This window comes from Saccopteryx bilineata, chromosome 5 (assembly GCF_036850765.1).
Source record: "Saccopteryx bilineata isolate mSacBil1 chromosome 5, mSacBil1_pri_phased_curated, whole genome shotgun sequence".
Lineage (NCBI taxonomy): Eukaryota > Metazoa > Chordata > Mammalia > Chiroptera > Emballonuridae > Saccopteryx > Saccopteryx bilineata.
The window spans coordinates 166648329-166663783 of record NC_089494.1 but is presented as its reverse complement, the minus strand read 5'-3'; the positions used below and the strand labels follow the sequence as shown (position 1 = coordinate 166663783).

The following is a 15455-nucleotide window of genomic DNA, read 5'->3' as shown; positions in this document are numbered from 1 at the left end:
AACTCTGAGTGACATTATTGGTAACATTTCATGAGACATGGCCCTTGAACACAAGAAACAAAAGATCCTGACACAAGGATATTTACTTTTGTGGTAAATATTGGGTCTAATGAACAGTTCCCCATGAATACTTAATTTTAATGCTTGCTCTGAATACCTTAAATTAAGTTGACCAGGGAGAACCCTCATACCGCAGATAAGAAGCATGTTTGCTTCACACGTTTGCTAAGAAGCCATTATAATCCAAATATAAGTAGGAGAAACTCGTATTTCATTCTCATGGATACCAATGGGAATACACAAAAAATTATTTTAAAAAGGTACGTTCTTAAAGAATATTTTAATTTTAAAAAATCAGAAGAAAAATTGAACAGTGCCTAAATCTTTATTTTTCATAACCTACATTTTTTTTCAAATTAGACAGTTTTACACTGAATGACACAAAAGGAAACTTAAATTACCAATAGTTACACGTAAGCTTGATTCCAGTCTTAATTAAAAGAAGAGAACAAAAACAAAAACCCTCAAGAAAGCTTTCACATTACACCTGTTTTGTGAACTGGCAGCTGTTGGCTCTCCTGTCTTCGATTGTCTGCTGCTTTCTATGTAACCTCTACCGACAGCTCACACCCTCCTCACCTGCTGACCTCATGAGAAACGTTACCTGCAGTGCTCCTGACTACAGCTAGTGACAGCTGGTGGTAAGACTACAGGAGGGCCTGATTAGAAACATCATGACACTAACTCTTTAAGAAGCAACTACAATACTGGAAATTCACGTCTGGATAAATGGGGCCAGATTCTTTTATTTCCAAAGGATCATCACACAATTGTACAAGTTAAAATGTCATTTGTGATTGCTCTATTTCTGATTCTACACCTCAAAATACTGCAGGGGAAAAAGTTATATTTTTAAAAATGTACAAAAGCCCTATACTACTAGCTGTGTGTGACAGCTGCCAACTGCATCACAGCTTCCTGTTGTGCCAAGTCCCATTCTTTTCGGAGTGGACATCCTCAAGAGTAGTAGCAGAAAGGTTGTTTTTTGGACATTATAAAGCTATCTGGCTATCACCTTTGCTTAATTAAAAAGGATGCTATAAAAACCCATCAGAGCAATGTCTCAACTCTGGATGCCACAGACTGGCTGTGGGAGCAGCCTCCGCAGCGCACACCTTGCCACGCCCAGCGACTGGCCTGCCTCGGTCACAGGGACCACTTCCATCCTGCACGCAGCTGCCGAGCGCTGCACTCTCACCAGCTCTAGCAGGATCCAGCAGGCCCCGCCTCAGAGAAAGGCATATTCGTTACGTGATTTGGGGGTGACTGTGGCTCCCTCCTCTAGCAAAGGCCACAAAACAAGGAAATCCTAGGCTTGGAACTTGCCTTTCCAACTCTCTATATGGGACTCATTCGTTTGGGAGTAAGAAGTCACTTATTTCTGATTTTTTCATCAGCTATCTGACAACTGCAAAGAAATACTCCCCATGTTCCTTTTACAGGCATCTGCAAAATATTAGCACTGGGGTGCACCTGCAGGTGTATAAATGATGCTGGCTGCTCTGAGGGGTGCCTTCCTCCGGCAGGTAAATCATGCTGGGCACTGTGTGATTTTCAGTAGTAGATTATTTTTCACTTTCCTTGAAGATACTGCCAGTTTCTGCTTTCTACATTACACTTCAAAAACCCTCACACCAGCTATGATCAGCAGATATTTACACACTTTTAGGAAGAGCATGGACACATCCAGAGGCTTTCACGAGACTGTCCACTCTCCCCTTGCAGTAGCAGAGGCAGGATCAGCTCAACACACCAGTTAAAGAGGGAAAAAGAAAACCTCAACAAATTAAAATAATACGCAAACCACAACATTTAGTTTATCTACATCCAGCTCAATAGCAACATTTATAATATATCAATAATTTTTATCAGATTTTTCTCTTTAGGGTACCTTTTTAATATGTTCTGATTATTTACAACTGTACAAGCAAAGCACACACTCCCAAGTGCACATATTTAATACAGTATCGACTATTTGCATTTACAGGATTTTTCAACAATCTGAAAAAAGATCAACTGTGTAAGATCTTCAAGGTATATTACAAACGCGACGGCTAGTCTCGTGCTCCGGCACATTTACTCAGGAAAACCAGCGCCAGTAGACCCCCATCACTGAGTAACTGCAGTACACTCACGCCACCCAGGGGCCAGTCTCCAGGAACTCTATGCTGTCTTATACAAAAGTTAAGGCAAAGTCATTTTCAAGTTTAAATAAAATTCAAGTCTTTAAATATTGGATGGAAATAACTTTTTTTTTTTAAAAAAAAAACCCTCAGTCTTGTTAAATAACATTTTGTGGAATAAAGTCGTATGGTTACATTTAGCAGGAAATACTTATTTCAATGTCTGCTGCTTAGAATAATTAAAGAAAAAAATTTAGGCATTTTAAAAGAAAATAATTTATATTTAACTTTATTATAAACTGCTAGTTTTAGTGCATGCGGGTTCAGAGTGCAGCACTTCCAGAAGGGAATCAGTGAGACCCTCATCTTGGAGGTAAAAAGAGTGGGAATTCTTATTCTCAACCACCACAGGGCACCACAAACACATTCTCCCACGATTAAGTAACATTCAGTCCATGTGCCAAAGCAGAGGTACAGGAAGGCGCCCACGGAAGCCAGCTAACGTGAGGGAGACTCGGAGCCTATCGGCCCGCCAGCTCATGGGAGCAAAACACCAGGGTACAATGTCTTGGTAACATCAGTGGGCAACAAAGTTTATGTTTTCATTTAAGTTCTATTCACAATGTGCTTTGAATTTATCTTACATAACAGCCACTGAGACTGGAGTGAGGAGCTGGTTACTCGCTTGCAGTGCATCAAAACTCAAAGTTGTAGGCTCTTGGGGCTTTCTGCAGGTTCCTTTTCCCAAGCAGATCAAAAACGGACTGTACTTTTTACAAAAAGCCAGGATCACTTGTAAGGATTCTGAATGAGTACACGGCCCAGGCCAGCGTGTGGTACCATCTGACCCATCGCTCCTCCAGGCTGTACCTACACCATCACCTTGTGCCCTCAACCCACTTTCCACAGCTCTGCCTGTCGGTCTGACATCCTTAGAGATATGCACTTGCTAACCAGTTATTTTAAAAAATGAAGTAGCACATTTCCACTTAATTTAGAAAAACTCACTATTTATAGCTTGCATTCATAGCCACATGGAGGCTTAATAAAAAATATCAATTTGTTAGGATAAATGCATTTTCTATCCTGAAAAAAATCAGACTTATGCATCACCTCCAGTTAAGCACCAACCTAAAATAAGGTTTATATTAATTAAATCCTGAAAAATAGATTTTTTCCAAGAGGGGGAAAATCCGACTCATAGAAGAAAAGTAACTTGCAGGCATCTCACAGGCCTCATCAACACTGCGAGCTCCTAACCAGCAGCTCATTCTCGGTACCGAGTGGGACAGTGCTTAGTTGTGGCGACCTCAGCTCCTCACAGCCCTCCCTGACCTCGGCGCTCACTGAGGGGACCTGGGAGGGGTGCTCTGTTCTCTGTGTGGACGCTTCCCTGCAGCCGGTGGTGAGGGCCGACGGCCCGGTGGCCTCCTCTGGTCCCTGGGTGGTCCTGGGTTGGATTTGAGGGCAGGGGGCTCTCTCTCCACAAACTTCTTTTCTTCCTTCCCACAACCAACAGTGTTTGGCTTTTGTTCTTTTGGGGGCGGCAACGGGGAGGACGAAGGCTCTCTACTCGTCCTCTGGCAGATCTCGGCATAGCTGGGTTTTCGTAGTTCCTGGGGAAAAACACAGCTCTGGGGTTACATGCACAACACGACATCTCCAGGGGAGCAAATATTGTTCTCTTAGGTAAAAAATGTTTACAGCTATCATCAAATTTCCAAATTCAAAAGTATTTTTACTTTAAAGACTCCATAATTTCAACAATGTAGTTCCCCCTGCAGCACAACTTTTTCTCCTAAAAACTAGAAATACCTTGTAAAAATGGGTGAAACTAGGAAAGGCACTGGATATGCAAAGTTCTGACTGAACTTCCAGCTTGGAGCATTCCCGAACCCCATGAGGCCCAAGAGGTGCCTAAACATCCCAAGTGCCCAAGAAGACAGGAGCAGCACCAGCTTCCTTTGCCCTCGTGGCCTCTAGACATACTGCCGTGTTGCACAGTGCAGCCCAGCTTACAACTGACTCCAAAATCATCTTCAAAAATTTTTACACTCTAACTACAGAGGGCTGGGCTGGTGCTATGGGTTGGTTCAATAAAGGAAGACAGTTAAAAAATTTGAAAAAACGTTAGCAAGGTTTTTAGGTAAATGGAAGCACTAAGGCTAAGTGATAAGAGAACAGTTAAAATCACTTGACCTTTATAAATTGCCCTGGCCAGTTGGCTCAGTGGTAGAGCGTTGGCCTGGCGTGCAGGAGTCCTGGGTTCAATTCCCGGCCAGGGCACACAGGAGAAGCGCCCATCTGCTTCTCCACTCCTCCCCCTCTCCTTCCTCTCTGTCTGTCTCTTCCCCTCCCACAGCCAAGGCTCCATTGGAGCAAAGATGGCCCAGGCGCTGGGGATGGCTCTATGGCCTCTGCCTCAGGAGCTAGAATGGCTCTGGTTGCAACAGAGCAACACCCCAAATGGGCAGAGCATCGCCCCCTGGTGGGCGTGCCAGGTGGATCCCGGTTGGGCGCATGCCGGAGTCTGTCTAACTGCATCCCCGTTTCCAGCTTCAGAAAAGTACCAAAAAAAAAAAAAAAGGAAAAAAAAAAGAAAAAAAATTTTAACCTAACAATTTTCTTCTTTAAAGAGTCAACCTAGTAAACAGTAATGGTTTAACTTCTCAATCTAAACAAAAGCTCACCCAAGATCAAATTGAGGACAACACCAATCAGAATAGGCAGGATTCGCCTTGAGGGAAGAGAACAAGGGGTGGGCAGGGCATGGTGCCCCCCCCCCTTTTTTCTCAGTGCCTGTGATAAACAGCTGGGCTAAGATGAGCATGTATCCTGCAGGAGCTGGAGTCTTGTGACTACTCAAAAGGACAACCTTACTCAGCTGACAGTGAAGTAGAGCCCATGGCAGTGGTAACAAGAAATAAGCAGTGAGCTGAAATCCTGAGCACGTATCCAAGGTGTCCTCATAGAAAGCACACTGCACACAGCAGTGAAAGCCCATCAAACCAGACTGCTGACAACAAGCCCTTCTGAGGAGGAAGAGCTGCCTTCTTCCCGCTCTGTGCCCCTGGCACCTACCGTGGTGGTGCCGTTCACCTGCACGGATTTACTGGCGGTTGTGGAAGTCAGTCTTTCTGCACTTGAGGCTTCCCTTGGCTTCTCCATCTTGGGGTCCCTGTGAAAAGACCACTCAATACATGAGTCCCCCAAGACAGTAATACCAATGGGGAAGGAGGAGGCAGCAGGATGGTACTTACTCAAGTAGGTGAGCTGGGGAAGAAGCGCGTTCGTGGGCCATGGACAGGGTGCAGGGGGCCGGCCCTGGTGGCTCTCTGGGGGTCACTGTGGGAAGAGTGCTTGTGCCTGCATCTGCACTGAGGCTCTGAAAACCATTGGAGTCAGAGTTTACAGTTGGGCAGAGAAGCATGGGTCACATCTCTCATAAGAATTCACAACAGTGGTTTTCAACTTCCGGTCCACCAGAAACTTCATGCCAGTCAGACTCTATAATCTTCATACAACATCAGGGTGGTTAACCGTTTCGTGGACTGGCAGGAAATTTCTGGCGAACCTGCATTGGTCTGTGGACCAGTGGTTGAAAATCACTGCTCTACAACACACCAACAGGGGTTAACCAACTCAAATGGTTGCCTGACCTCCTCCTGGGGCACCGAGTGGGTGCTGTTGTATTGAGTAGGGAAAAAGAGCTCAAGTCTGTCCTCCCAGCAACTCATTCATAGTCTTGGGCCCTCTTCTGTGCTTCTACCATACTATCTGCAAACTTGTTTCCCAAATGAACAAATATCAAAAACACTATTCATCTGCGACACCCCCATGCTTAGCACAGCCTGGTACATAACAAATACGGACATCTGTTAAATGTGGAATTTCTAGCACAATTCAATGAAACCAACTAAAAACAAAAGCACCAACACCCCCATACCAATGTAATCTGCAGTGTCTTGAGGTCAATGGTAGGTGCTGACAGATGTCTCACCTGAATTCATAAACAACCCCAGAGTGATGTATCAACTCCCCCAATTTAAAAGGGGAAGAAATTGAATTTAGAACTTTTAAGTTACTCATCCACAATCAGGAGGCAAAGACCTGGCACCAGATGTTCTTACTCCAGCTGCTGACACCCCCACCCCATGCAGAATGACAGCTCATAGACACAGTCTTCTTCATGATGTGCAAGTAACATGAAAGGCAGGACAACAAATAAATATAGTGTGTCTATAAAGTCATGGTGCACTTTTGACCAGTCACAGGAAAGCAACAAAGGACGATAGAAATGTGAAATCTGCACCAAATTAAAGGAAAACCCTCCCAGTTTCTGTAGGGTGATGTGGCAGCATGTGCGCATGTGCAGATGATGACGTAACACCGTGTATACAGCGGAGCAGCCCATGGCCATGCCAGTTGAGATGTGGACGGTACAGAGGAAAGTTCAGTGTGTTCTGTGGCTCGCTAAATTCGAATCTGTGACTAAAGTGCAACATGAATATCGACGTGTTTATAACGAAGTGCCACCACATAGAAATAACATTACTCAGTGAAATGAGCAGTTGAAGAAAACTGGCAGTTTGGTGGAGAAACCCCGTGCTGGTAGCCATCAGTCAGTGATGAGTCTGTAGAGGCTATATGGAATAGCTACCTAAGGAGCCCTAAAAAATCTGTGTGAGCCCACATGGAACTGCACTGAATAGGTATGAAACTGGGAGAGTTGTCCTTTTTTTGGTGCAGATTTCACATTTCTATCGTCTTTTGTTGCTTTCCTGTGACCGGTCAAAAGTGCACCATGACTTTATGGACACACTGTGTAATTGGAGGTGAGATTAAATACAGAAAGATAACATTCTCTTAAAATTTTACTTTTCAAAGAAGACAAAGGTTCAGAATTAAACTGAATGAAGAAGTACTGAGGGAGATAAATGAAACAGCACCATCTATATACCCCTGCCCCCAGCAGGGGTGACCAGAGACATGCATCCTCCCCAAGAACCATCATCTCTTATGACTCTTGCTCAAGGCTGGTGAAAATATGGTAAGGCAAAATGCTTCCCTTTTGTAAAAGCACAGTCACTTAGGATCTGTTCGATCCTGACACACTGGAATGTGAGGAGACAGGATGTGACCAGCACCTCATATCTCTGAGGCCTTCTCCAGAGCCCTGGCACAGCTGCGAGGTCTCCTCCTGCCAGCTCTGAAACTCAAGTGTCACGGAGACAGAAAAAGCTATTGCAAGTGCTCTCCCAAGAAGCAGGGAGGCAGACTCTCACCTGGCCATGGAATCAGACTCTGACTTTTTAAAAGCAGCAATTCTGCCTGACCAGTGGATACAGCGTCGGACTGGGATGCGGAGGACCCAGGTTCAAGACTCCAGGTCACCAGCTTGAGCGCAGGCTCATCTGGTTTGAGTTAAAAAAAAAGCTCACCAGCTTGGACCCAAGGTCGCTGGCTTGAGCAAGGGGTTACTTGGTCTGCTGTAGCCCCACGTCAAGGCACATATGATGAGAAAGCAATCAATGAACAACTAAAGTGCCACAACGAAAAACTGATGATTGATGCTTCTCATCTCTCTCCGTTCTTGTCTGTCTGTCCCTATCTATCCCTCTCTCTGACTCTCTCTCTCTGTAAAAAAATAAAATAAAATTTAAAGGCAGCAATTCTTTCTTTCAAAGAAATTTTACACTGGGCTTGTCTATGGCCATACCACCCTGAATGCGCCCGATCTTGTCTGATCTCGGAAACACTGGGCTTGCCCAGTCAAGGCACATACAACAAGCAATCAATGAACAACTAAAGTGAAGCAACTATGTGTTGACATTTCTCACTCCCCCTATCCTCTCTTCTTTCTCTGTAAAATCAATAAATAAAATATATATTTTGAAAAATGTAAGAAATAGTAGTTGATATTTTTGAAATGGGTGGGGGCCAGCTTGCTCTGCACACTCCTGGAGGGGGGGAGGTGGTAAAGTCAGTCTGAAAACTAGAATTTATCTTTAAAATGTACTTTGTTCTATGAGGCACTCAGACCTCAGAAATTGCTGTTTAAAAGTTTAGAATAGGCCTGACCTGTGGTGGCGCAGTGGATAAAGCGTCGACCTGGAAATGCTGAGGTCGCCGGTTCGAAACCCTGGGCTTGCCTGGTCAAGGCACATATGGGAGTTGATGCTGCCAGCTCCTCCCCCCTTCTCTCTCTCTGTCTCTCCTCTCTCTCTCTCTCTCTCTCTCTCTCCCTCTCCTCTCTAAAAAAAAATGAATAAATAAAAATAAATAAATAAAAAAAATTAAAAAAAATAGTATAAAAAAATAGTATAAAAGTTTAGAATAATGCATAAGATGTGCCAAGTTTAATACATGAAAGTATTTTAATCTCAAAAGCTAAAACAGAAGCAGTAACCACATACCAGCATGAAAAGGACTAAAAACTGCCTATAAGTGCCATGTAAGCCCTGGCTTGGTGACTAAGGGGCTTCATCGTGACCCTGAGAGTAGACAGTCTGGATGCAGCCTTCCCCAATCCAGAAGCCAGGGGGTTCTGATTCCTGACATCGAGGAGTGATAAAGAGTGGATTTTCATTGGAAAAACACATACGGGATTACTCCTGGCAGCAGCACCATTCTCTCTGTGCCTGGCCGACTACAGCAGACCCCATACAGGGGTTGTCAAACTTTTTATAAAAACCGCCCACTTCTGCAGTGCTGGTAGACCTGGTCCCTACCGCCCACTAGTGGGCGTTCCAGCTTTCATGATGGGCCAATCGCGGTGCTGTTTGGTTGCACGGTAGGGACCAGGTTGACCAGCACTGCAAAAATGGGCGGTTTTTATAAAAAGTTTGACGACCCCAGCGAGTGAGCCGATTCCTGGGATGTAATCAAACAGAAGAGTGATAATCAACTAGTCTGGAACCTACCAAGCTCACCAAAAGCCAGTAGTGTTAAAGTTATTTTGGACTTCTTGTTATTCATGTAGTTTTACTAAGAATTACATTACTTGTGGTATAATTCAGGTTTTTCTGTTTCATTCTGCTGACTCATAAAATAAAGTCAGGCCTTGAATAGCAACAACAAAAATGTAATCTGAGTTTCTGGGTGAGAGAAAGTATCTATACTGTACACCACAGCACAGGTTACTTCCTTTGACCTTGGCAGACTGAGAACTAAGAGGTTTTAGTCCTGGGTTCAACTCTGACCCTATCACTCAAAATCTGTGTGGCCTGTCCAAAATCATTTACCCTCTCTGAACCTCCTCTGCCTGTGAGAAAAAACTGTGTGTGTACAGAGCTCAGCCCAGTGCCTGGCAGGAAATCAGTTCTCAGTAAACGTTAGCAACCATTAGGCTCATGATATATATCTTACCCTTTCTTTTGATCCTAGTAGCAAGCTAGATAGCCTGTTTTCAAACAAGTCCTCAGTCTTCAAGTGGCCTGCTGCCCCAGGCAGCGGGGGAAAGTTAGACAGTCCCAATTCAAAGCTTGGGGATGGAGGTTTTGGTGGCGTTGGAGATTGGGTCTGACTCCTCTGAAAGAGAACAATATCAAAGTCGCACAGCGTATACAGTACAGTTCTAAGAAACACAGCAGAAGAGTACATCAATCATCCAGTCTCTAATCTTCTAATTTCCACATGTCTGAAAAACACAAATAGATAATCTGACCACAACAGCAGTTCATCACTTAATCAAAGATCACTTAGTAGGTAACTTCCACGATCAAGAGCAGAGCTATAAAGCTGAGCCCTCAACGCTGCTGAGCATGACTGCACATGCTGTGCGGAGCTGCTTCTCTGACAAAGACTCTCTGGTTCCTGGTACAGTCGGCCAACACAGACCAGGCAGGACAAAGGTAAGCAGCAAGGTGATAGCTACACACAAGGAAGACACTCTGTAGAACTGAACCCCGCTGTCAAAAATCAGAGTAGCCTGAGTCTAAACATTAACCTACTCATCTCCAGACAAGTTTTGTGTTATTACAGAATAGTGCATTATCTGAGCCATAAGGGAGATAGTAAAAGAAAACAAAGCAAAAAAAGGCCATTCTTGCAACTCTCTATATCTTTCATATTTCCACTGGACAAACAAAAACAGCTTAACTAAATGGGAGGGGGCTTCAGTTATCTGAAAATTAACTTACAGAAACACGTTATCTTTTTAAATAACTATGTAAAAACACAGTGTTAGATAAGAGATTATCATATTCCCAGACTTCAAGAAAGTAAACTCAGTAGAGAAATATACAAGTGTAAATCCTAAGCCCAAGATCTCAGGAGAAAGACTGATATAACTCTACTGAAAAACTATAAACAACTTGTCCTTTTAATAAGCTAGTAGTTTTGTAGGTATCCAGGTCCTTGGCTGAAAGAGCCAAGGAACAGAAGAAAGGGGAAATGAGTTTCTATTTAGGTGATATTTTTGTTGAATGTTAGCCACTTTGAATGGATGCAATGCTCTCATGGGGCTCACTTAACTTGGAAGGGCTGATACTTCCCAGAAACTTATACCAACAGGAAGATTATTCCTTCCAGAAGTAGAATCTAGAGAAAAATCTGTTAGAACTCAAGTGAGAGTAGGTTAAGGGTGACATGGACCCGAGGTGGCAGCAATCTCACGCCTCCTCTAGGCAGCCTGCCATAGCCCTTCTCTCCACTACGGGGCAGACCAGGAGTCAAGACTCACTCTGCTTAGTCACGAGTCCTTGCAGCAAAGCTCACACTTACTGCAGCTGTGGCAGTTTCTTTAACTCAGCAACCCCGCAAGTTATGCATAGACACCATGATCTCAAAGCAATTTTCAGAAGTTTTAAACATCTGCATATTTTTAGAAGATAAGCATTTCAAAGCAGAAAGACTTTGAAAAAATTTACTAAATCTTGATTTTTAAGGAAAAAAGAGGCAAGCAACTGCCCAGACAAAGGAGTTACAAAATGACAGAACCTTCAGATTAGGTACAAATGCTGCCCCAGTCCTATAGGCTTGGTTAGGCCAATGCACACTGTTATGTTTCTAGGTTTCTGAAGTCATCAGAATGTCCCACACTCCAACACCAGGTGCACTCTTGAATAAGTATAACTGTGTCACGTGCCTGTGCCTGGGCTTCTAAGTGGTTCCTAGGTGTTAACAAATCAATCAGGAATATGAAACAAAATGAAACAGATGGCAATGAGAGAAAAATTCACATTTTTGGGTGATGTAATGAGCACTCAATGTAAGATAATGGGGCTCTGAAGAGATTCAGATGGTAGCCTTGTTAGTCCAAATGTTGTAAGAATTGTTCATTCCAACTGGAATCAGGCAATATAAATTGCCTTGCCAAAGAGTTCACCAAAAACTAGACTACACCAGCCAATAATGTAGAATTATGGGTGTTATGACTAATTTGTACTTTCCAAGGTCCAAAGAAAATAGATCTTCTGTAATGGGAAAGCACACACTCTGATGGCTCAGGGTATGTTCTCAGCTTTGCTAGTCTTCCAAATGTAGAGTTAATTCTACACTTTCAAGTCCAGGAAACATCCTCCCTCCCTTCCCATCTTCCCGTGTACTGCCAGGATGTTCACCATTTTGTGTGGAAATACACTGCTGTCAGTGCTCATGAAAGCTCAGAATACCACTATGCACAAGCTAAACTGTCATCATACAAGAAGACAGGACCGTACCTCATGTGCCCACGTAAAGGCAACAATACTTTCTGCACAGTGGGCACAATGTTTTGAAGGAAAAAGACCGATGAAGTATCTCCTACATGAGAGAAGCTTATTCTGCTTGCCAAACCCAGTAAGTCCAGTTATTTTAAATTATACTACATGGTTACCCACACAGCAAGGACTCATGTGGACGCCTGTAGATTGACTGAGTGCATAGTATATTCCTGGCTGTAACTACTGCACAACACATGCACACGTGTGTACCATCTAGTAACTAGAAAACTAGCCAGCACCTTCTCCCCATCAGAGCATCAAAAATATCAGCCATCACTTAATGGATATTACACTAAAAGAAACCCTCTTTTGAAATGCTCCTTATTATGTCTTAACCTTTATTCATTTAATTATAATTATACCTGTTTGCTTAATATAAAATATATAGATTTAAATGTCTTGCAAAAATGACACAAGCTTGATGTACTCACTGTAAACTTCTCCTCCCTTTTCTTCCGGTAACCAAAAGAATTTTTCCTAGAAGGAAAGCAAAAGACTTGTTAATTTTCCCCCTCACTTGGAACGTTTTTCATTGGACACATTATAAGAGCACACATATTCAACCTTATGACTCTGCAATCTTTTACAATGACTTTTTATTTTAAATCCAACCTCAAAAAGTATAAATAAAACTGGCCTGGCCAGTTAGCTCAGTTGGTTAAAAGCATCATCCCAAAACAAGGTTGTGGGATCAGTCCCCAGTCAGGGCACAAATGGGAAGCAACCAATGAATGTATAGCTGAGTGGAACAAATGAATGCTTCCCTTAACCCTCCCCTCTCACTCCCTTCTCTCTCTGTCTCTAAAAAAATAATATTAAGCCCTGGACACATAATTAGGTTGGTTGTAACATCACTCCATTGTGCAGAGGTTGCTGGTTTGATTCCCCAGGTAAGGGCACATACAGGAGCAGCTCGATGTTTCCGTCTCTCTCTCTCCCTGCCCCTCCGCCTCCCCCCCCAAAAGAAGTATAAGCATAAACAAAAGGACTAAAACAGATGTCTAGACATAGTAAATAAAAATACTGAGAGAATGAATATCCCTAGTGCCTATTTAGATTACTACTATGATATCAATACTTGAACCTCCCTAAGTCGGAATGACAGGATGTGTAAAATCTGACAGTGAATTACACAGGTGAATTGTTAAAGAATGTTGACGAAATGTCTTGGATTGTCAAAATCCAACATCCTGGTCTGCTCTTGTTGCCGTCCTCAGACTGCCTAGTCAGTGGCCTACCCTTCACCACTAAACACACAAGCATTTCTAAACCTCAAGCACTGTCTCTACCCAGCTGTTGGCTGCATACACAGCATTCCGGAAGCCTACAACTCAGACCCAGACTGCACAGGCAGCAGAGCTGGGTCACGCACTGCAGCGTTTAAGCAGTGACCACAGCAGGCCTTGAGGATACTAAGACACTTTCACTGTCCTTGATGCACTACGTGGCCTAACAGTTCACATTGTTACAGTTTATAATTTTATTTCTATTTACTTAAACCTTTGTAATTTCACATAAATGCAAAAACTACCTGGGGGCCTTTTATTATATAAGCTGCAAAGGAGTTTAGAAATAGTCTTGACTAACTCCTTTATTTTACAGAATATCTACAAGCAGCCTTGCCCCAAACAGCCTAATTAGAACAATGAGCTTAGAGCCCTCAACTGTGTCCATTAGGACATGCGTGGAGCCTCTGATTTGCCCTTCCAGAAGCAGCAGTACAGGGTAAACCTCTAGGACTTTGGAGCAAAGCCACACACCCTGCTGCAGAATCAATTCCAGTAGTTACTGGCTTCTAGTAGAGCCTAAATGCCTGTCTGCAGACATCAGTGACCACAGACCTAAGCCATCAATCATGAACAGGACACTAAGCCACATGATGGGTATAAACATCAGCACCCACCAGCAGCAGAAGCAACACATCAGAGCTAGGGCTCCAGTCCTGTGCACCACCCTGTTGCTCTTGATCTACACCGACAGCCTTGTGGAGAGTCCCTTTCAGCACAAGGAGAGGGTGTGTGTGTGTGTGTGTGTGTGTGTGTGTCTCTCTCTCTCTCTCTCTCTCTCAGACCTGGATTACTGATGGCTGTGAAGTGTCAGACTGCCTCAGAACTCACCCTAACCAGGAGCACCTCTGAAAGCTAGGGTGCACAGGGCAATCATTCCAGAGGAGTGAACTCCAAGCAACATATTTTTTTATCCACTGTGGATGCTGAAATGGTTGAAAGTACAGATATGCACTGGTTCTTGAGCAGGGGAGCTAAGAATATGGCTGGATAAGAGACCCACAAAGACCAGCACTCGAAGTATGTTGACAGAAGACCATGGGAGTCTTATGGAAGGAACAGTGGGAAGGCATCTGTGTTGGAAGTCATCCACTTTACGAGAGACCCCAGACAGGAGAAAAAGAGGCAGCAACCAGCCAGGCTCTTCCTGGTCACCTCAGGTGAACAGCAGTCACACTTGGGCCCCCAGTGCCAAGGTTAGCCCGTTTATCTCCACCTTAGTGGTGTCAGCCCTGTCCTATCCTGGAGGCAGCACTTCTGCAGAGGCCCATCCCACAGTAGCAAAAATGGTGTGTGCCTCACCCTGGGAAGCAGACTAGCTAACTGAAGACACAGCTTCAAGGCTAGGGGCCAGCAGCACCCTCAAAGGATGATTCTAACTCAGGAGATGCAGCATATGCTTTGCACATACCCAGAGCTCGGGCCATGACATCACATAGGTCCAGGCACCACAGAGAATACCCAATATTCTACCAGCACTTTGAATTCTGGGGGTTTGGATGTTTTGGTCCCAGAGCAATGCTCTTACCAGGTGACATAACTGAGATGGCATTTGCTCAACCTGGGGTTCCTCCTGATTAGGTGACTGCTCTGTAGGCTGCTGCTACAGAGGAAGTTGGAAAACTATGTGTGGTTCAATGGGATTCCTCATACTGCTCCTTATGCCCAATGGACAGTTAATGGAAAACATAAACTAGAAAAAGGTAAGTGCTGGTGGGGGTCACAGACACTGTGGCTCAGGTCCTACAGGATCAGCCTCCAGCTGAAGAGTCTTGAGCACCTGATGTCTTGTTTGGAGATAAAGGAAATGTGAGGAAGAGGAAAGGTACCATCTATCAGTATCAACAAGGACTTCCCGTCTGGCTTTTCCTTGTGCACCATGACACTGCTGCGTGTCAGCTCGAGTCTTCTCTCCTGATGTTTTGCGAATGGTGGTCTCAGGCCTCAGGGTACAGACTATTTGTATGTGGGAGTCTCCGTTTGTTGGGCAAACTGTAGTTGGGAAGTTCAAGTGCTGTGGGAAGTTTATATGTATTCATTTGGCCAGAGGTGGGCAGCACTGGTCAACCAGTGATACTTCTCAGCTTCATGTAGACCCGTTACCCATGAGACACTGGACAGGTGTTCCTCAGGCCCTGTCTTTCCATTGCCAGGACACTTCTTGTGGAGCTTTTCCCAACAGGAAGAGCTAGAGGGAGACAGAGAAGTGAGGGGAGGACCTGGACACCTGTCTTCCTGGTGGCAAAAACCCAACATTACTGGAGTATCGGCATGTCACACAC

The 15455-nt window shown here is 44.1% G+C and overlaps 1 protein-coding gene across 5 annotated transcripts in view; it reads right to left on the bottom strand.

Moving 5' to 3' along the window:
- Positions 1–321: 321 nt before the first annotated feature.
- Positions 322–15455, bottom strand: part of LARP4B (La ribonucleoprotein 4B) — a 95520-nt gene continuing 80386 nt past the window's right edge. For all 5 annotated transcript variants that reach the window (XM_066233234.1, XM_066233233.1, XM_066233235.1 and 2 more), the window contains 5 exons: positions 12319–12364; positions 9552–9713; positions 5444–5568; positions 5265–5361; positions 322–3799 (listed from right to left, as the gene is read on the bottom strand). In XM_066233234.1, the coding sequence (XP_066089331.1) occupies positions 3527–3799; positions 5265–5361; positions 5444–5568; positions 9552–9713; positions 12319–12364 (703 nt within the window). In that variant the 3' untranslated portion in view covers positions 322–3526. The remainder of the gene's footprint in view (positions 3800–5264; positions 5362–5443; positions 5569–9551; positions 9714–12318; positions 12365–15455) is intronic.